Source organism: Camarhynchus parvulus, chromosome 8 (assembly GCF_901933205.1).
Source record: "Camarhynchus parvulus chromosome 8, STF_HiC, whole genome shotgun sequence".
Taxonomy (NCBI): Eukaryota; Metazoa; Chordata; class Aves; order Passeriformes; family Thraupidae; genus Camarhynchus; species Camarhynchus parvulus.
Window position 1 is genome coordinate 20,550,759 of NC_044578.1, and position 21,486 is coordinate 20,572,244.

The window sequence follows — 21,486 nt, forward strand, 5'->3', positions numbered from 1 at the left end:
GACAAGATAACCAACTTCCTTTGGACAATATGGTCACACCAAAAAACGTAACTCCCTAAAATTAGAAAGTATTTGAACTTTTAATACTAAGTGAGGGATATTTTGTTTATTTTTATTAGAATAATAGGAAACAGTTATGTTTGATATTTAATCTATGTCAGCATCCCCTTTAGGTAAACTCCCATGGCAGTATTGCATTAAGTGCTGTTTTCCTGTTTAGCAATCTCTCACGAGTTAACTAAATGCCTTGCAAAAACCATTTCAAAACTAGCTTGCAAAGTATTAAAGATAAAAGATAAGCATTAAACAGATGACATCTTCTGCAAATCTATCATAATTCATTGGTTTAGGTTTCACATTTCTGGTGATAAATTACTTAAATTCTTGTCTGATGATGATGAAACATTTGGATTAGTACTTTCTGTTATGGATCACTTCTATTTTTATTACTTTCACCAGCCTAGATTGCCAAGAGGCAGCATCTGAGGCAAGTGAATGACTACAGTGAACAGCTCTGAAGACACAGACACTGAGCTCCAGTGCTCCATCCTTTGTCACCAGGGACTGATGCTCCACTTCAGGGGAACCCTGCAACACACCAGCACAATAGTCACACCTCCCTTACTCATTTAGCAAATTCCCTCTTCTAGCTCCATTCCCAGCAGCTAGTGTTGAAGTGTTTGGTGCCTGCAATAACAGCACTTCCACAACACTAACTGAGCCAGGCAGGCTCCCCTACAGCTAAAGGCCAAAAGGTATTACTTGATCCATCTCTTACATTTCCTTTTCTGATGGTACACACGCACGAGGTAAAGTAACTCAAGTTGTTAGCTCATGGGAGTTCAAACAGCAAAGTGAGTTTGAGCCTTGACACAAGAGCTCTTAATAGAACCAATATTTTCCTGTTCTGTTCAAAGTGAAAAAAACCCTGGACATTTACGTCCTTGAACCTGAATTTCCAACCTCACACAAAGCCCATGTGTAATTTTTCACAGGGGACCTCACACCAAGACACACCAGCATCTCAGACAGGAGCCTGGCAGCACTGAGCTGGCAATCCAGAACAGAAAGGCTCAATACTGCTTAGCTTTTATATATGCAAGGTTTATACTTTTAATATCTGAGGCTCACTTTCTGGAAAGTGTAACTGACTGAATCAGCTTCTGTTCTTCAAAGGACAACTTCCACCAACGAAATACACATATTTTCATAAACATACAGTAATGCAGATGAAAACAGCAAGCATTCAAAAGGTTCAAACCCTGGCGTTTTACACCCTAAAGCCACTGAGACATTTCTCTTGTACAGGCATTATCTCTAAAAAGGGAAAGGGGCAGAATCCACAGATCTCAAACACATAAAACAGCCACCCACGAGAACAGCTACGGCACAAGGTGCATGGCTGATGATGAGACAAAGGCATGTGGTTCCCCATACTAGCCAGCCCATAAAACACACCCCGTGCCATCTGGTCAAGCACATTTCTGTTGCAATGCTGATCATCAATCTCAGTTTCTGCTCCTGCCCCAGCAAAGCAACAGTGCCCCTGTTTGAATCAGGCTCCACCAAAAAGCAGCATCTGGCACTGCAGCATCAGCCACAATCCCTCTGCACTTTTGATGTGGCTTATAAAGGGTTACCAAGGGCTACCAGGCAAAGCTGACAGATCGCTGATGTGTGATCTACTGCATTTATTCTGAAAAAAAATAAATATGGAACAAAACGGAAGAATTTGATACTTTCATCAGACAACTGACACCTACTCCTAGGTCTGTCTGAGGCACCACCTCTCACCTTCCTGTTCTTTGGAACTGCTGCATTTGTAAGTAGCCCCCAAGACATGAAAACTCGGTTCATAGAGCAAGGCCTGACAAACATCAACTGCAGTAAGAGACAAGGCTAAAACCAAACAGCCTGCCCTCAATGAGGCCCATTCACAAAGCCTTCATCCACCCTTCTCAGTCTCTGTATGGACTGAGAACTGTGCAGTAAGAGTCCCCTGACCCATTCTGAGACTTAGGGGAAGAAACCAACATCAGATCAGGGAGTATAGGAGCTACAGCTCAGTTTTAGAAGATGAGGGATAAAGGCCATATGAAGCTCAAGCAGCTCAGCTACAGCAGTGCAGGCACAGCAGCAGTTTCAGACAGACTCTGCAGTGAGTGGCCAAGATAATTCCCATCCTAATGCCAACCTTGCTCTGCCTCCCTACAACTCATTACTCCACAAGGAAGGGTGAGCTAACTAGTGTTTCTACAAGACCCCAAGATCCTATGATACAGCAACTTTATGATGCAAATCTACTCTGATGCAGTATTAGTTTACTGACAAGTACTATCGTGACAAAACTCACAGCTTAGGGCACAACTCCAAGCAGATCTCACCAACTGGACAATCTTCAAGCCAGTGAGACTTCTCCAGAAGTTATTACTATTACTGAGCTCTTTACAGTCTCAGCCGCAATTTACGAGCAACTGGCAAAATTTCAATTTCAACAATTTTTGAAATTTACACTTGAGTGATCATTTCCAGCAGAAAGAGTGTCCACTTTTCAAATAGCCCACAGAACCTCAGTAAAATCACCGAATCTCAAACTCACAGAACACAAAGGTAACATTGCCAGTAAATCCAACACTATGCAGAGTTATCCATTATAGATTTTGATCCAACAACAGTTCCCTTTGTTTAAAGGGTAAAACCAGTGTAGGGCAGAGAAATGCACCAGTGGAAAGAGCTGTCTGCAGCACTGTGCAGTGCAGGTACCTCAGGCATACAGCAGACAAAGAGACAACTCTTGTAAATAATCCAAGATCTACAATTATAATCCATAGTTCAAGCATACTTCGAGAAATAAATATTAATCTTGATTCCCAAAACTGCTCTAACAAAGCAGACAGAGCATTTTGATAACTTAGATTCAGTAGACAGAAGGAGACCATCATGGTTTTAATTCATCAAAAATAAAATTAAGTAACAGTGGTCCAGATAATCAATATTCATCTAGAATTCAAGTTGATGCAATGAGTTGGCCATCTCAAAAATATCATGACAACACATTTCTAGTTCATTAAAAAACACAAATATAAACCAAGGCTCTGGTGTAGCAAGTGCTGAAAGTCACAAGTTGTAATGGGGCAGAGAAAAAGCTGAACTGGATTTCTACCATTCAGAGAAGCCCACCCTTTGTGCTCCATCGCTCAGATGAAGTATTGCCTCTGCATATGCCATTCAAGCAGGCACTTGAGCTCCCAAGTACACGGAGATAGCCTTTGTACCATTCACATTTAGTGCAAGAGTCTCAGAGCTTTGACTCTGACTAGCTGAACTACGTTTTTCCTTTTTGCACTCTGAGCTTCCAGAAAACTCTGCCTTGGTAGTAAGACACAGCTGCTAAAAGAAAGAATAAGAAATAAAATAACTGGATTTGTAAGCAAACATCGAGAGAGACATGGACAAAGCAGTATAATTCACTCCACCGGTTTTTGCTAGCATCATAAATGTGAATGGCAATTTCTATTTCTATAAATCAAAAAGAGAACCACAACACTGAAACGTTACAGTGTATCAGTTTCTCAATGTTTTAAAACGCATGACAGGCTCAGAAGTTAGTTTCCTTCCAAACAACATCTGCTTGGCTGCCACCATCTCTTCTGAGGCATAGGTGTGCACGAAGCAGTGACAGGAAGTCAAGTATATATAGTCTCTTCGTGAATTATTAATATAATCTTATCTGGATATCTGAAGCCAACTTTATGAGTCACAGTAACAAAAACATCAGTCCAAACTAAAAAAAAGCATTTAAAACAGGGCAGAATTAGGAATTACACTTAGGTATTAAATGATTCCAAATAGCAACTTAAAAAGGCCAAAAAAAAAGGGCCTCAATTTAAAATAAAAAAAAAAAGTATTACACAGGCAACCAGCTATCAAGATCACGATTTCTCGTTACTAATCAGTCTTCTCCATTCACTTCACCATTGTAAAGTCACAAAAAGCTGGGAAGAGCAGCTGACTGGAGCTACCAGGGCTTCGTCACCCGCCGCTTCCCACAGCCCCTGCCCTGCCTTGGCTGCCCCGGGCGGGCTCAGCTCCCCGGCCACGCCGGCCCTGACGCCCTCCCTTCCCACCAATGTGCCTAGGAGTAGCCAGAAAAACTAGAAGCAAGAGGTCGTTTGATTTGTAACCCGCTCCCATTAAACAGTAACACACACAGATGTTAAAATGGTGACCCTGGGACTGCTGTGGGAACTTCTTAGCAGAGCCACCCCACGACGGGCCCGAGGGACTCCCGTCCGAGCCGCCTCCGGCTGCGGGCCACGAGCCCTCACGGAGCTCCCGGGAGCCGCCGGTCCCGGCGCTGCCGCTGCGCCCTGTCCCAGCGCCCGGGACGGAACGCGCCGAGCCCGGGCTGGAACGGCCGCACGGCGCAAGGAAGGTGCCCGGCGAGGACTGTCCCGGGTTGGACTCACGCTCACCGCCCTGCAGGCGCGGAGGCTCCGGGCTGCAGGCGGGCAGCGGGCGCATCCCGCTCCGCAGCCCGCGGGTCCCGCTCCGCGCCGCCACAGGGCGCAGGGCAAAGCACGCGGAGATCCCGCAGGCAGCCCCAAGGGCGCGGACACGGGCAGCGGGCAGGGGCTGGGGGAGCGGCCTCACCTGGGACATCTGAGGGCGCAGGTTGATCTCCTTGAGGTTGATGGAGTGGCTGCGGAGGTTGTTGAGCAGCTGGCAGAGCAGGACGCCGTCGCGCAGCGTCTGCGCCAGGTCGAAGACCTGGGCCGTGTCCCAGGTCACCCGGTGGTTGGGCGGCAGCACCTTGCAGCTGATCAGCCACTGCCCGCACTGCTTCCAGGGCTCCATCCCCGCCACCCCGCCGCGATGCTGCGGCCGCGGCAGCCCCGGCTGCGCCCTCCCGCCGCCGCCGCCGCGGCCGGCCCGTCCCGCCCCGCGGCCGCCCCGGGAGGCGGCTCCGGCGGCTCCACCGCCCCTCGCCGCGCCCCGGGCCCGCCCAGCCCAGCCCAGCCCGGCGCGCCCGCACCGGCCCCGCTGCAGGGGGAGCGCGGGGCAGCCGCCGTCAGCTCGCGCCGGGCAGCTCGTCTCGTCTGCTCGCCCGGAGATGGCATAAACACAGCACCTGCGACACACAAGGCAGATCCGACAGGCAGGTGTAGGTAGCGGCGCAGTGGCATGTTCTGTCTTACTGTCAGTCCTTTGTCCTTTCACTCAGCAAACAGCAGAGCGCTCAGAAGAGGTTCAAGCAGAATGCTCTCAGCGACTTCTAGAAACGATAGAGAACACATCATGGCATAACATTGTTTTCCCATCTGTTCTCCCCTAAAGTACTTTGCAATGACTTCAATTTAATTTGCACTTTAAATAATGTTTACAAATATGTAATAACTTCCAACAAGCATTCAGACAACTTAAAATTTAATAAAATACAAGTGATTTTAAGTTACTGAGTGTGACAAACTCCATAACCAGACAACACAAACACCAGAGCTCACAATATCCTCTAAAACTCAAATGCTGTTATTTCTTTTTTTATTTTTGAAGCAGTGCTGGAAACTTAATTTCTTTAAAAAAAAAGAAAAAAAGAAAAATCACATAAAAGGATACAAAACCTGGGGGTTTTTCTATATTAAAACATGTTGAGTATTTTTGGTTTGGGGTTTTTTTTAAACCAGAGAACTCTTTAAAAGTACTATTAACATTTATGTGAGGGGGGAAAAACCACAACACATACTCCAAGGTGAGAAAACCTTCCAAGAGCAAAACACTAACATGGTTATTCAAGATAGTCCACAACTATTACTGGTTTCAACACCTCCTCAGTTAAAACCTTGACATTTATTGCTGTCTGAGCTCAGAATAATCCCACAAATTCTTTTAATAATTTCTGAAAGAATTAATGCACACGTTATGGGAATTCATTTCAGAAATTGAGTCCTAGCAAGTGATTTGCATGTTTCAGTAAGGTCAATATGCTAATTCACTTTTCTCTTTCTTTCAGCAGGCAATATGTCTGCTATTCCAGGCATTTTCCTGAGCAGCCACTGGCTGCAGAATATGCCACAAGACAGCTCACCATTTTGCATTGCACACACTGAAAAAGACAGAGAATCACGGCCCAAAATGTAGACTCCAGCTCCATAATCTGTAACACTTGTGCCACTGCCCAGCAGAGATGGGATGAGACAGGTGTGACTTGTTACCTCGTTAGAGGGGACAAGTGCTGTCCAAGGTCACCTGGAACCACATTTGTTTCCACTCTTGAAGAAGCACAAAGTTGCAAACACCTGGCTGAGTTTTCAGCCCTCCGTACACATTATCTGGGCTGGAAAACCAAAGAGGCTCCCGGGTCTGATCGGTGCAGAAGGAGCTGACAAAGCCTCCCTGACATGTCAAAGACATTTTAACAGAAGCAAACTTCAGTTAGCAGCAAGCAGTTCTGCATGACTCAAAAGAGAGATCTTCATTCCAAAGGACGGGTGACAGTGCAGCTGAGCTTTAAATCTTGAAAATAACCTTACACGGGAGAGTGTGACATTAGGCTGAGTTGCCTCAGCAGTGCCTCCTTCCCAACAGGCCCCTCCTGCTCCATGGCCACCCGGGCAGTCACAGCCACACAGCTCCCATTTCTCAGGAAACATGAATTTGCTGTTTAACAACCTCAGCCCAAACACTGGACCACCAGTAACAGGTATGTCTGCCGCCTCAGACCAACATTTAGTTGTTTTATGCCCAAACAGCTGGAGGAGAGGGCAGGTTGCAACACAAACATTCCATCAAAGTATCAGACTGCTTGCAACCAGGCAGAATTAGAGAGAATTTCATTCCTAATTTAAATCAAAAGGGACTGAGACTAACAGTTTGCACTGTGATCATTTGGATACCAGCATCCATCAAAATGAACATAGAGCAGTTTGATCACAACTACAATAAACGTTTTCTCTCTAGAAATATATTTTTATCTGTGACTGATCTCAGATAAGTGAGTAGAATTGTGTGCGCATAAGCTATCCACTCTCAGGCTGACAACAACCATAACACTGAAGCAAATGCAGAAAGCAGAAAAGCAAAATAGATAAAAGAAACAGAAAACCATCTTCACTACATTATCCACATTCCCACATTAGCTGCCTCCAGCCAGGATTGGTGGTACAGCACCCTGAAAGGAACACAAACAGTTGGGATGCCTTTGCAGAGATACAGAAAAACAAGCAGTCTTCTGATTCATAAATAAGAAGAAACACTTCAGGCTGGTTGCTCAAATTGATCTAATCTTTTTTACATGGTTCATAGGAGCAATCCAACACTCCTTAATCCAAAATTTACATCCAAACAATAACTATGCTTTAAAGGTGATGATTGAAGTTCTAAATACCTGAAAAACATACACTGTAGTTTTAAATTGTTTCTAAGTCATAGGATGCTATAGCAGACTATTAGAACCAAATTTAGGAAAAAAATAGGAAAAAGGAAAACATCTATACCTCAAATATGAAGTACTTTAAATGAACCATTTGCTGAAGATACACTGGAAGTTTGTCCTCTTTCCAGCCTGTTCTTCTCCCCATAACTGCACAGATGTATGAAAGAGGACGGATCCACAGATGCACTAAAAGAGGTGCTGATTGACAGCCACCTCAGTCCATCTTCTGCACTTTCACTAGGACTGATCTGGCAGACACATCTCACCTTAGGTTTTCACAATTTTCAATGTAAATCACATACTTTTTTTAACACATCAATAAGCCATTTGCTGATGCAGTTTTTTTCTCTGGGTTTTCTATAAAAAAAACCTTTCAGACATACATTCCCCTTTCAAAATACTGTAAAGTAGTAACATAAAAACAAACAAAAAAAATCTTAAAAGAAGAGCAAGTCTGGAGGAGAATTGTTCCCCAAAAGGGACACAAACCAAGATGTTGCATGTTTTTTTTTTCTTTTTGCAGGAGACAACTGTCTCCTTACTGGGGACATAATAATAATTTTTTTTCTTTACTTGTATCCTGTACTGCATCCTGTGAAGGTGGCACTTTTCCAATTCTTTTCTTGTTGTTTTACTTAAAACAAACAAAACCAACCTACCTCAATTTGTTTAATAAGGGCACTTTTGCAAGCTTCCTGAAATAATTACTTCCTGGTGTCACCACAGTTGCTGCATTTAAACTACTTGTTGTTTCTCAGCTTGGGGAAAATAAATACAACAAATAAGAAAACATGTACACACATTCCCTCTCCTTTAGTTACTCTTGCAGATAAAATAGTGGCCATGAGCTCTAGGCAAAAAACCAGTTTGTGCAAGGTACCAAACAAGGATAACAAAATGGTACATCTCTTCCTAAAGAGAAGCTCCTCACTTCCTTTTCCTTCCTACTCCCTTTACCAATGAATTCATCACTTCTGGTGCTTAAAGTTTTCTTACCCTGTGATGGTTGCTCTTGAGTGCATTTTTAAATGCTACAGAAAGAGGTGCAAGCACAAGCAGAGAACTGCTCTCACTTGTGGGTTCCACAGGCCCACAAAAGTCTTGGCTGAGCCAGCCATGCTCAGGGCTCATGTCCCAGTGAGACCCATTCAATTATATCAGAAAAAAATCTGAGTTTAACCTCATTGCAAATGAAAACCTGTATTCTTGTGTCTTGGCCATCTGTATCTTTCTCCCATTTGCATACACATTGAACCACCACTGCTCCTGGCCAGAAGCCTCCCTTGAGCCTCTTTCCTTTTGGCTGGATGGCAATAACAGGCAGGTGGCCATAGTCCAGGATTTCATAAGGAGCCTGGCTTATCTTGCAGTGCAAGTAAATGAGGATAAGAGGGCTGACCAGAATTCTTCAGTAATTTCTGGCGGCTGCTGCAGCACTTGAGCATCAGCATGGATCAAGATCTCCCAGATGCATCTGGCTGCATCCTATAGCTACAAGCTCCAGTTTCAGAATTACTTTGGGAACTTTGCTGCAGAGAGTGAAAAAGCAGCACTACTTGATTCTTATTAATAATGTGTTTGTGTTATTGTCTTATACTGCAATACCACCTGAATTTCAGCAAAGCATTATGTTTTACTTGAAATAACTGTTTCAAGTTAGCATGCAAGAAGTAATAAACAACTGACCTGAAATCTAAATGAAGCATTGAAAACAAAAGAAAAATTATAAAAAGGAAATAATCAAGTAGGAGGATGTGTGCAGCTTAGTATTGAATTTAGTTTTCATTAAAAACCTGGAAGATGCAGAGAAATGACTTATCAATGTATAGGTAGTTATAAACTGAAAGGAATTCTAAATGCTAACACATCAAACAAACACTAAGATACTGTTCTCAGTAAAAAATTGCCTGAATACATAAAGTGCATCTGAGCATTTGAGGAATCAGTGATGCTGCAAGGGAAGATCCACCCAGACCAGTCAATGTGAAAATAAGACACTAAAGCAGTCAAAGAGGCTGCCTATCTCTAACAACTACCTACCAAATAATCATGTTAAGAGTTGAAGGCACTGGCTCACCTCTCCTGACAAAAACCTCCTTTTTATTTGAAGTTAACAGAAATTTGTCCCATTTTACTGTGCAGAACCCTGTGTTGAATTCCTAAAATAGGACATTTGACTTCCAGAAGGCCAAGTTTCAGCTTTGTAAAAACCTTTCATATAAAAGGAGAAAGTTGTTGATGTGCCACCTGTTTGTGCTGGAAAACAGGGAAGCCAGACTCAGGCAGCCACTCACCTCCTGTCAGAGGGAAGCCATAGCATTTATGGTAAGGAAAACATTTATGGGCAGGCAGAAGAAAGGAAATTGTCCTGTACAACTTTATGTATTTTAATCAAAATATCAAAAAGACTTCCTAAGAATCCAAGCAATTTGATATAGTAAATAAAATAGTAGCCTTCCTCCTGTTTTTTACCCCTTTCCCCCACAGGTTGTTTTCAATAGTCAGATGAAGGTTTCCAGGCAAACCCAAATCAGATTACAAGATAGGAAAAAACTCCCTTCTTTGCTCAAGACAGAAGGAAAATAGATGCTGACAAAAATAATTTTGTGGTCTCAGGTGACAAGAAAATGGTATTTTTATCAGAAGTCAAGGTGTTCAAGTGCATATAACCAAGATATGAAAAGCCAGAAACTGGTACAAGTAAGCCCTAAAGCAAGGAAAAGATGGGGGGTTGTGCTTTTTCATAGTCTATTCAGTACCCAAACCCAAGAATCCTGAAAGGTTTTCCCCCATGAAAAAAGAGATCAATTGCTGAAAGTGTGACTCTTGCAGGAAACACTGTGCACTGGATGATGTCTGAATATATAGAAAACCAAGAAAAAACTTCACATGAAAATAAAAATTCTCTAGTTACCTAAAGTATGGAAAAACTGGAAAGTCCCATTCATTAAATACTTTACTCAAACTGTGAAAGAATATCTGGAGTCAAATTTCTAACTCTATTACTATTAGAATATTTATTTTAAAATTACTGCTATTAGGCAATTTAATTTTTCATATCCTGAAGGCACAATTTACTAGCAGCCTCTAGTCTCATGCTGTGTTAACTGCTAGAATAAATAGGACAGTCACACAGAACCTCTGAGACACTGTTCCAGTTTTCCATTTACAATGTTAAATGTATATTTACATACTAATCTAAGTTCAGTAAATAAAAGTTTCCTTTTATGCTTAGAGTCAAAAATATTAATCATTTTTAACAACGGAACACTCAGATTTATTTTTAGAGAAGTCAGCAGGCAAAATTATTTCTAAACACTCAGTAGGCAGTGAAGCTTCATCTCTAACGTTGTCTCAACTCAAGAATAAAGAATATAAATATTTCAGAACATTCTGCTACCTACTTTTTTTTTCACCTTTTTTAAGTGAGTGTACCTGGTTATTGTTAGTTTAATGAGGCTGGGCCAACACTAGACTGCAAGTCAGCAGAGATTTAAGAGATAAGGGGCTCTTTGTTCAGGCCATTGGGATTGAATTTGCAGCAACATGGACAGCCATGCTAAACGAAAGCATTATGGGCCATGGAACCTTCACCTTCAGAAAAATAAACCATCACAATCTCAGGACAGGAATCCTCAGATGTCCTCTGAATGTTGTATACTTCCATTTCTGCAGGCTCAGTTTTAGCCATGGTGTGAGACCCCACTCCCCCAGGTGCCAAGAACATCTATTCCAAAAAAAACCAAACACATCTCATCCTAAGTCTTGAATTTTATTGTCTAGAATCCCCACCTCAGCTGAAGTCAGTGGTATCTATAAGCTGCCAGTAATGTGGGTTATAAAGCTGAAGATCCAAATTAGAGACTATGCTAATACGGCCAGTAGTGTCCTAAATCAGTCACAGACAAAAATTTTTCTTTGTCTTAAGATATCATCTCCCATCCACTATGCTGATATGAGAACTTCCCCAGTCCTGGTTGAGAAATATTGCCCTTGAGACAAAACTATCAGAGTGAAATAATTATTTAGAAACAAAAATATTGCAATTCAGATCTACGATATAGATTCATGGTAAAAACTAATTATCCTGCTCTCTTTATATTAGAAATAGTGGCAGACATGTGTCAATTTAAGGCACCTGAGATCTACCCATCCTATGAAAGTACCAAGCAGCACACATGAGAAGTGTACCCCTCATTAATTGCCCCTCTTCCTTCTGCACTGGAAAGTGGACTTCGTAATATCTGAATAAAGACAAAGAGCCACACTGAGAAGTTTCTCAGGGGGTCATTTTCAGGTATGTTATACCTTAAAAGGTAATAAAACCACATGTAGAAGAAAGAAGTTGCTTTGGTAGCAAGGTGCATTTAGAGCTCCTTAGGTTTCTATGAGGTGAGGTCAGTGGTCCATATGGCAAACCCAAGCTGTAAAACTATTTCACCCTCTCTGTTCTTCTTTAAAAGCTGTACCAGGACTAAAATAGGAGTGCAGGTCCGTTATTGCAAAAAGCCCTGCAGTTAACTGTGGCCTATCTATAAATTTGTTTTGTGTTCTGTGACCCACCATCTCATCCTCAAGAACATGAGGGATTGCCAGAACAAAGCTCACTGAAGAAATAAAAATGTACTTCTGGAATACAACACCTAAGAAGCAATACTCTCTGGTAGGATGCAGGCTGTATTAAAGGCACAGTGAACACAAACACAGCTTGCCTTAAAGAGCTTGTGAATGTAATATGGACTCCAGTTCAGTGAGCCAAAGGCCTAACCACCCCCACGTATAGCAGAGGTGTCTGCTAAAAGACTGATCAAACAGGCAAAACCGAGAGAAAACTCAGTGTCCAAACATCATTTACAAGATATTAACTTGTCTCTCATTTTTATTCGTCCATGTTTCCTGCAGTCAAACCTTCTTAAACCACTGCAACTTGCACAGAGGGTTCAACCAAAGGAAACAATGCGGAAATTAAACCACCTGTGTACCACACTGCAGCACTTCCCCCACCCGTGTAAAAGGCCACTTAACAAAACAGCCTGAAAATGTTGATACCCCAGACACAATTTTAATGATAATAAATGCTTATATGACATCAAAAGGCTTCAGATCCAAATGAGATAAACTGATGCAAAGTATGTTTTCTCAGAGGAATAAAAACATGCCAGTAGCAGAAAGACACCAGTATGACTAGCACAAATTCAACCCCAACAAATCCTCTCAGCATGAACTGAAGCGCAATCTGATGCTGCAATCGCAAAAAAGATACTTTCCCTCGCTCCAAGGGAGAGGCGTTCCTACCAATTCAGTTCCCAAATCGCTGTGTTATATCGCCTCCTTCACTGGGTTTACAAATAGGATGTACAAATGCATGCAGGCAGAATTACAGAATTTGATTTGTTGGCTCTTACTTCTCTTGTTCCCAGGAGGTACCAAAGGGCAGATGAAGCGCGGGCAAGGACCAGACAAAGGTCTGGCAGCAGAGAAGCTATCCTGGCATGCAGTCTCTGGAGCAGGAACAACGCTGAGTAGGCAGGAGGGCCAAGCCTCAGGCTGGCCATTAAGAAGCCCCGGAGGTATGCAGAACACCTGAGGAAGTGATACAAGGCAAATCATTAGCCATTCCCAAAAGCCAGTCTTTAGTCTCCGGGGAAACTAATGGCTCCCAGGTGTCTCAGCCACAGTTAACTGCTCTGGCAACCAGTTATGCTAAACCAAACCTCCTGGTACAGAATTCAGGTGGGCTTACCGAAGTCTTTGTTGGGTGTCTAAGTGAATACAAGATAGGTTAAACTTGTCTGAAAGCTGTTCTTGAAGTGTTTTCTCATTGGCAGGTTTTTTACAAATTTATCTGCCCTGCTAGTTTGTCAACATCATCCTCATATGGAAATAAAGGTGTTGGGTTTTTTCCCTCAAACACTTTATGTGTTATAAATGCAAAAATCCAAGGATTTGTAGTGATCCAGAATGATGGAGAATGATAGGTACTACAGTGATAATCGATGCCTTTAATTCCAGCAGCTGTGACATTCATTCCCCGCCGCTGGAGACAGCAGGACTATGGACAGCAGTCACTCGGGAGCTCTTGTTCGCAGGTGCTGCATATGCATAGAGTCTGCCATGAATCTGAAAAGGCATCTGAAAAGAAGCACGTCTCAGCCACCCGGGTGGTGAAATGCGCTGTGTTTGAGCACAGCTGATAAGGTGCAATTCAGCTGCTGTTTGGCTGGCTAAGCAAGCACTGCCTTGCATGGCAATGGCTGATTATGAGGTCCCAACCCGTAGCTCAGAATTCCAGCCCAGTCTGCAATGATGAGAGAGAACTTACAAATCCACTACCTTAACAGGAAAGAATGCAAAATGGATTTTAAAGGATACAAAAGTATATGCACAATGATATGCTTACAGAGTCCTTTTGCTTTACAATTAAAAATTAAATATTTCCAATAGTATGACCCATATACCACCATTTTCTCCAAAACGACAGTGTGGCAAACATTGAGTTGTATAGATCTAAGCAAGTTCCCCTTCTAGATAAGAACAACACTGGAAATGTTTGGCATGGCTTTTCACCCTTCCTGAGGAGGTGTTCTGTGGCACTCTCGGGTGGGAGCTGTGCAGCACAGCCCGCAGCCCCCTGTGCCCTGCAGGGCCCCCAGCCAGCACAGCTCCCAGGGACAGTGCAGCAGGAGCCAGCCTCCACTTGTGCAGGATTATATTCTGAAGACAGCCTCGGCGTTGTCTTGGCTTCCCACCGTGGGATAGCATTAGGAGTGAGGAAGCATTAGCCACCTACAGAACCACAGTGGCCCTTTGGATGTTACATTTCTCAACAGCACTGCTAAAATGCAGGACTGAAGAACATGACAGTCCTCTGCAGCAACACTCACCACACAAGAGCCACAAATTTCTGTTCAATTTACCTTTAACTACTTTTTAAATATTTCTTAGCATATAAGAGGTGTTTGTTTATATTTGTTTTGGAATTCAGGTACCCCTGAAAGCAGACATCTGAATTTCTTTTCCATTTTCAGGATGCTTTGCTCATGGAGTTCTGCATAAATCTCAGTTTCCCTTCAATGACCCCAGGCAGCACATGTAGGTTTTTGGAGGGGTTTGGTTTGGGTTTTTTTGCTAGGAGTGAAGGTGGGACACCTGGGAGGGACACACAGAAAGTCTTGTCTAAGTGACACCTTCAAAGCCAGCAGTTAGGGTCTGGTTGCTCTTTTCATCTTCAGGGCCCACTGCTAACAACCCTCTGTATGTGTCCATGGCACTTGTAGATACTGAGATAAATTTATCCCTGGTGAAAAATGCTAATTTCAACAGTTATACTAGGCATGAATTTGAGTCACTATGTCCTTTCAAAATGAGCCTGTTGGGATTACAGGACTGCAGTTAAACTCAGATATAACAGTTAGCAAGATCAAGGCCACTGCTGGATCACAATTACAACTGAGAAAAACAAATGTACTAATGAGCTGCCAGCCAAACCATTTGAAAAAGAAGAGCAATTTTAAGTATCAGCTATTTGTAACAGCATGCTCATACTTGGACCTCAGATACCTTAAACAATCTGGAAGTTCAGCATAATGATTACTCTAAAAAGGAGAAAAAGCCCATGTGGATAATAGTTGTTAGGAGACAGTTATGCTTGAAGCAGATGGTAAAAAGTGTCAGTTTGAGGCAAAATATAGATTTCCCTTCTGTTGAATTATTAATGAAAAACTTCCCCACTACAGCCATTGTAACTGTGGGACTGAATGGCCTCCATTTAATAAGGCCTTGTACATGAGCTCAAGTCACCTCTTACAATCAGATTTTTTTCCAGGGCTGATATCCATTGTGCTCTCTCCCTCTCCTGAACCTCTTCCACAGGATAAATTCTGTTGTGTCTAATCAAGCAGAGCTTCCTGTGACAGCAATCAAGACAGTTTGATTTTGCAGTACAGCCTCCTTTTATCAGAGGAATCCTGACTCCACTGAAGGCAGCTGAAGCCTTGACTTTGACTTGAGCCAAGCAGAGATGCCATGTGCTGAGTCCCTCCTCTTCAATGAATTGTATCTTTCTGCTGGTTTACACCAGGACAAAGGGAAAAAATCCTATTTTCAAGAATTTGAATACATTCACTAGAAATGTTCAAATACACCTGAGATTAAAAAAAAATTGATAATGTACGCAGCTCTAATTTCAGGGATAGTATCCTAATATTTAGAGCTTCTTACAATACCAACTGCCATGAACTATTGCCATTATGTTCTTGCATGTGTTCCATAATAGAAGGAGGATCTGAGAGCCTAGGAAGACGGGGGAAAAAATAAAGGAGAAAGTGAGATAAAAAGCGATAAAAATTAGGAGAAAAGGAAGTGGTCAGAGAAAGACCCTAGAGAGATTATGCCCTAACTTACCACAAGATGAAAGACTCTGATGTGGACAAAGTGGTGGGGCAGGAAAGGACATTGGAAGCCAGCAGGTTAATGCCTGACTGTAGTACCAGTCCAAGCAGAGCATGAGCAGAGGAGAAAGCAGCCACTTCACACTTTCTCTTAATTAATGCATTTAGCTGCAGTACTTGTCACAAAGTACTGGGTTTGTGCAAACCCAGAGCTAGTAAGAACTCAAAGCAGTTGTCAAATCTGTGTGTATTCGGATATTTAAGACCCAAAAGTTACCTCTGTCTCCACAGGCAGGGAAGGCAAACCCTTAGAACCACATGATGCAGACGGCAGGGAGCTGCCAGCTCAGCAGAGCATCTCTAATACTTTGAATCTCAACCTCTGGCTCTCCCCTACTGCCAGGGCTTGCATCCCTGTCAGCTACAGTCCCCAGGATCTCAGGGAATCTAGCTGTTTTCTGGGAAAGGATGAAATTGCTGATGGCTGAGGATGGAGTGCTATGGATTGTTTGCATTTCCTTGCCGTGCTGAGATCACAACTAAGGGGTGTTTCAGTGCAAAGTTATAATTTTTAAAAACAAGGCATTACTGCTTTTCCTCACCAGTAAGGGATGGCTGTGGTAGCTGGAGGGAAGGACCATTTACAGTGCAAAAACAGAAAAGAAGGCAAGAGCCACAATTGTTCACTTCCAGCTGGACTGCCCAAACTCGGTGGTGTAGCCCAGGATACTGCACTGAGCTCAGGCTCTTGCTATATTAAAGGTTTATAACTAGGGAAAGAGGAGTTCATTCATTCATGTTCACACAAGGAGGGCAGATGGAAACCAGACCTTTGCTCCTCTCTCTGCTGCCTCTCAGCTCTGGGGCAAGACTCCAGAGCCCTGAGGCATTGCTGCCACAGGAGAACAGCCAGCTCAGCAGAGCTCACGAGCAGAACATCCATCACAGGTTTATGGCAATAAACACTGGTGGCTGAGATGAAGCTTCCATGTTCCCTCTTACATTCGCCTTGGCTTCTGCAGTTAATGACAAAACATGATTTCACATCACAGGGCATTTAATTCATTCAGTCCATGCATGCAAATGCCCTTCACCACAGCAGAAATGGAGTACAGAAATACAAGCATTAAACACACTAAATTTTTAGTACGGCTGTCAGAGTAGTGTAAACAGCTCTTCCTATTAGCTCCTGTGATCCAGATCCTGCCTAATATTAAATCTTAAATCTCCTCTTGGAGATTGCATGCTAGCAGATTTCTTTGTATAATACTCACAGCTTGCCTTCAAACGTGTGCTGCATAAATAGCTCAGGGAAAGGAAACAAACTCTAAGTCACACTTGTAAATTATTTGATCATGCTATTCAGTTATTTGCCAAATTCCCTCATCTTTCTGCAGAAAAGGAGAGGTTTCCTGATGCCCTATGATCACAGCAAATCCTTTCAAGAGCAATCCCATAGCTGACAATCTGCAGCCCCTTTTATGACACAGGCAGGCAAACAAAAGACATCTGATACAGATGACTCTGAAGAATGCTGCTGTAAACCAGCTGTATCAGTCTTGCAGAAACCCTGAGCTATTTCTTATAGGTTGTTTGCCTTCAACTTTCCAACAAGGACTAGCAGTTAATGTAATGCTGCTGCAACTTTACAGAAGACTCTCTTTTTAAAGACAATGTTTCTAAGCATCCGGTTTTCCTAGGCAGGAAAATGTCTGCTGCACTTTGCCTGAAGGCTCTTGCATCATTCCTGGGATGGGCATGGCCAGCCAGGTCCTACATCCCAGGAATAAATAAACTTGCTGGATACAAGGTCAAGCCGTTTTGCTCAGACCAAGCTGAAGAGGCTGGAATTACAGTGGGAGCTGACCTGGTCCCTCTGCACTGCACTTTGTGTATGATTCTGCAATGATCCTGGCTTTTATCACACGAGCTCACAGCAAGGCTTCTTTGGCTTTACAGGATTGTCACAGCTTTGCTTATGAAACAAAATCCATGTTGAAAATAAGGATTATTTGAATCCTTGCATTGACCACAGCTCATGTCTAGGAAGACTATCCACATTAAATCCTTGGAAACATGAGCACGGTCTTGAAGGCAATCAGTGTTCACTGATCAGTGATCTCGCTCTAGCAGCATTGACCTTGAGTTCTAAACACAATGGATGACAACAACCAGGTACTTCTTTAAAAATGAAAGAGCAAGAACCAGCCCAGGACTTCTCAAAAATCAAAAGGCACAGGAACCAATGAAAATGGCAATGGAGGAAAACGTGTTTGAAGTGCCACACAAGTGTATGCCATTCAAGTAAAATGCCATTCTGATAGTCAAAAACTAAAACAATTATTCTAACAAAAAGGAAATCAATGAAAATTGAAAACATTTAAATGCAAGACCAAATGCAATGGGCTCAGAGATAAGGATTTGTCCATCATCTGTTGGGGCACAGACAGCTTTTACTGTTGTGTTACAGCACCTTTCCTCAGCTGAATTTGCAGGGGACCCAGGGGTGCTTTTGTCCTATTGCACTCCATCCAACTGCATCTTTGACATATGAAGAGTGAGTGAGACCTAATTCCAACCTTTGCTCATCGTTTGCATTTGGTACATTTCTGGCATTTTTCACCCCTGCCAAGTATAATGCTGGGTGTGAAATGGGGATCACTTCCCCTTTTCTTGGTGCTGAATCCAGCTCTAAAGGCCCATTGATTCAATGTAGGAACAACAATGTAGTAATAACCCAAGAGCAACCCAAGTAATAACTTCCAACCAAATGTTGCAAACAACAACAAGCTTCACATAAGTTTTCAGCTAAAGTGCTAGGGATTGCTGAAGAGATTACAGCTAAAAGCTGTTCTTTCTCCATCTTGAACACATGTAGTTTTAAAGAGCTCTTTGAAAAGACAAGTGGCATCTTTTTGTCCACTCTAACTTGCCAAAGTTAGTTAATGTTTCAAAGCAAGAGCTAAAAATCCTCAGGTTGTTTGATTCCTGCCCTTTCTGAACCCTAAAAGAACATCCCTCTGGTACTGATGGACTGCTGCAGCAGAACAGGTGTATGCAGCCTCCACAGAAGCAGAGACAGCCACACAAAATGCACATCAGCAGAGAATCAGCTGCTTTGATAAAGGAGTGCTTCTAACACCAGGAATTTAGGGAGAGAATTACTTCTACTGTCATTCCAAGAATTTCTGGATACCTGATGAAGTGAAAGGAAGAGTTTCTTGGAAGATACCAGCACTTTACTTTATGTTAGTTACCATCAGAAACTGTAAGAACAAGGAGCTGCAGGTGTGACTACAAAGGATATAACTGTTACATGTGTTTATTTTCCACAGAGAATAATATAGGAGCCTGCAATAAATACAGAGGGCATGATGCTACTTTTTAAGATACTGTGATTAATTTTTTTGCTAAAACTCTTCCCAGGCCCTACTCTATTATGATAGATGAGCATATAAACATGTAAAATTTATCATTTCATACTGAACTTCTTTCCTTTTACTGACTCACACCTGATCATGTTTACAAGCAGATGTTTTACTTTGATTCTCTTGTGGTCCATGTAGAGGATGAAGAAGTGACAGCTTGGGAATGTGTTTATCAAGCAATGTGAAACATCTGCTTCTGTCTTCCAACATACGCTCCATGCTTTACCTATTCATAGGAGACACAAGTTTATATGAAATTCACAATTACACCCACCAAACTATGACAACCATTAAGGCAATTATGATATAAACCTTAATGCAGGAAGGAGCAGTTTCCTTAATCACCGATGTATTGGGTGTCTGTAATACCACATATGTTTAATGTCTCTAGAACATGTTTGCATGTCCCACCATCACAGCCAGCAGATCCCTGGATAGCAGGGATAATAGAAAAGTCCACCACAGAAATGCCACTCACCCATTTTTCAGCCCCAGAAGAACCCTTGTGGCTGGGGCAGCTCCTGCCCTTGCCCAGGGCGTGAGGCTGGCACACAGCAGGGGTCCATGCAGGGCGCAGCAGGACAAGATGACAACACAGTGCTGCTGCTGAGCAGGTTTGCATGGCTGCACTGCTTCCCACACACCTCCTGGCAGGGTCCAGGGTCTGCCAGGGCAGCTCTGCACCTGGGGATAAGCTCCTGTTACCTTACAGGCATTCAAATTGCTGTCCTGCTCCTGGTGCCATTCTAATGAGTAGTTACACACCACTACCTGCCTGTGGCCTGGCTGTACTCTTTAGAAAACAAAGTAAGAAGCCTCCACAAACCCCCCCCCCCCATTTTTTGTTACACTAAGTCTTACAAATAGAAATCTAGGGTTAATGAGTCTCTAGAATTTGAGAGCAGGCAAACAAAAGCAACCAAGCAAGAAGTAGGATGGTAGAGCTAATAAAAAAGACAAGCTAAAAGCACGTATACTAATGATTTCTGACAGTAAAGAAACCCTTTATTTTCATTCATGAAATAACATGAATTTAAACTATTTAGGGAAGCAACCACCTTCTAACAGACAGATTGCATATTTAGGACTTAAAACAGATTGAAAATGAAAATTTTGCAAAAATCATTGTGGAATTTAAATCCTTGTTTAATTGGCACTGCATAGGCTGACAGGAATAATTAGTAAGGCTAAATTTAACTGCTCTGGCAGTGTTTTCCTTTCAGACACAGATCGTTTTGGCCAAAGCCCAGGAGATCTAAAGCAGGTCCATCTTTCCAGTGGTGCTGGGAAGACCAGAGCTGGAGGAGATGTGATTCTGAAGCTGGAGTAGATGTGATTCTGAAGACCTGCAACCATTTTGTGTTCAATGGCACTGAAAAGCAACTCCTCTGCCATAAGGTGCTGTTTGAGGCTGAAAACTCTCTTCAGTGTGGCTGCAAACCGGTGAAACCAGCTGCAACCGATCAGGCAGGTTTCCCGTTCCCTCCTGCGCTTTGGTGTGTGAGCTCTCGCTGAACTCACATGTTCAGCTCAGGAAGGAAAGCAAACCCAGACACCACACAAGCGAGCAATGGAGGGTAAGTGCTGCTTGGGGTGTGGGGAACTTGGTTTTGTGAGATGTAAAGTGGTGAGTGACCTTTGCAGCCCAGCCTGAAGGCTGGTCTCCCTCAATTTCCTGCCTCTTACAGCCATGCAGGGGAAAGAGCAGAAGAAGCAAGTATAAACTTGTTATCCCCCAAATTTAATTTTAGCATCCTCCTCCCACTGTTTTTCCTGTGAGAAGTTCAGGCATCTGGAATAATACTGCTGCATTAAGAAATGAGAAACAAATTGCTGAAGGGCATTGGATTCAGGCAGTCTAACTCGGTGCCTTCTGCTGGCAAAAACAGCTGCCCCTAAGAAAATCTACCCAAGATGCTGCCTTCAATTCTCGAGGTGCAAGGCCTAAATTTGAAGGCAAATCAGGCTCCCAGCAGAACATAATCACGGCAATCCAAATGGCTCAGTAGCAGCTTCAGCACAGCAGCAGCTCAGAAAAAACTCAGCTCCAGCAGCAACGTGGAGGTGAAAACCAAGCTGCCAGTCACAGCAGCAGGAACTAACCTGCTCACTGTGTTAGCTCACTGACTCCTTTTGCGTTCTACAGCAGGAAACCATTGAGTCCAAAGCTCATCCCTGTTAGATGGCAACAACCAGCCCTGTCCCATGCACAACCTCAGCTTCTTCTTTCTCCACC

At 43.0% G+C, this 21,486-nt stretch overlaps 2 protein-coding genes across 2 annotated transcripts in view; both read right to left on the reverse strand.

Annotated features, from left to right (window-relative positions):
• Window positions 1–4,911, reverse strand: part of VAV3 (vav guanine nucleotide exchange factor 3) — a 145,014-nt gene extending 140,103 nt beyond the window's left edge. Inside the window, exon 1 of the mRNA XM_030953354.1 lies at window positions 4,654–4,911. Coding sequence (XP_030809214.1) covers window positions 4,654–4,857 — 204 coding nt within the window. The 5' untranslated portion in view covers window positions 4,858–4,911. The remainder of the gene's footprint in view (window positions 1–4,653) is intronic.
• A 256-nt stretch (window positions 4,912–5,167) lies between these two features.
• LOC115906525 (NUT family member 2F-like) overlaps window positions 5,168–21,486 on the reverse strand; it is a 39,462-nt gene continuing 23,143 nt past the window's right edge. The window contains exons 2-3 of the mRNA XM_030953758.1: window positions 12,838–13,015; window positions 5,168–5,275 (exon numbers count right to left, since the gene is read on the reverse strand). Coding sequence (XP_030809618.1) covers window positions 5,217–5,275; window positions 12,838–13,015 — 237 coding nt within the window. The 3' untranslated portion in view covers window positions 5,168–5,216. The remainder of the gene's footprint in view (window positions 5,276–12,837; window positions 13,016–21,486) is intronic.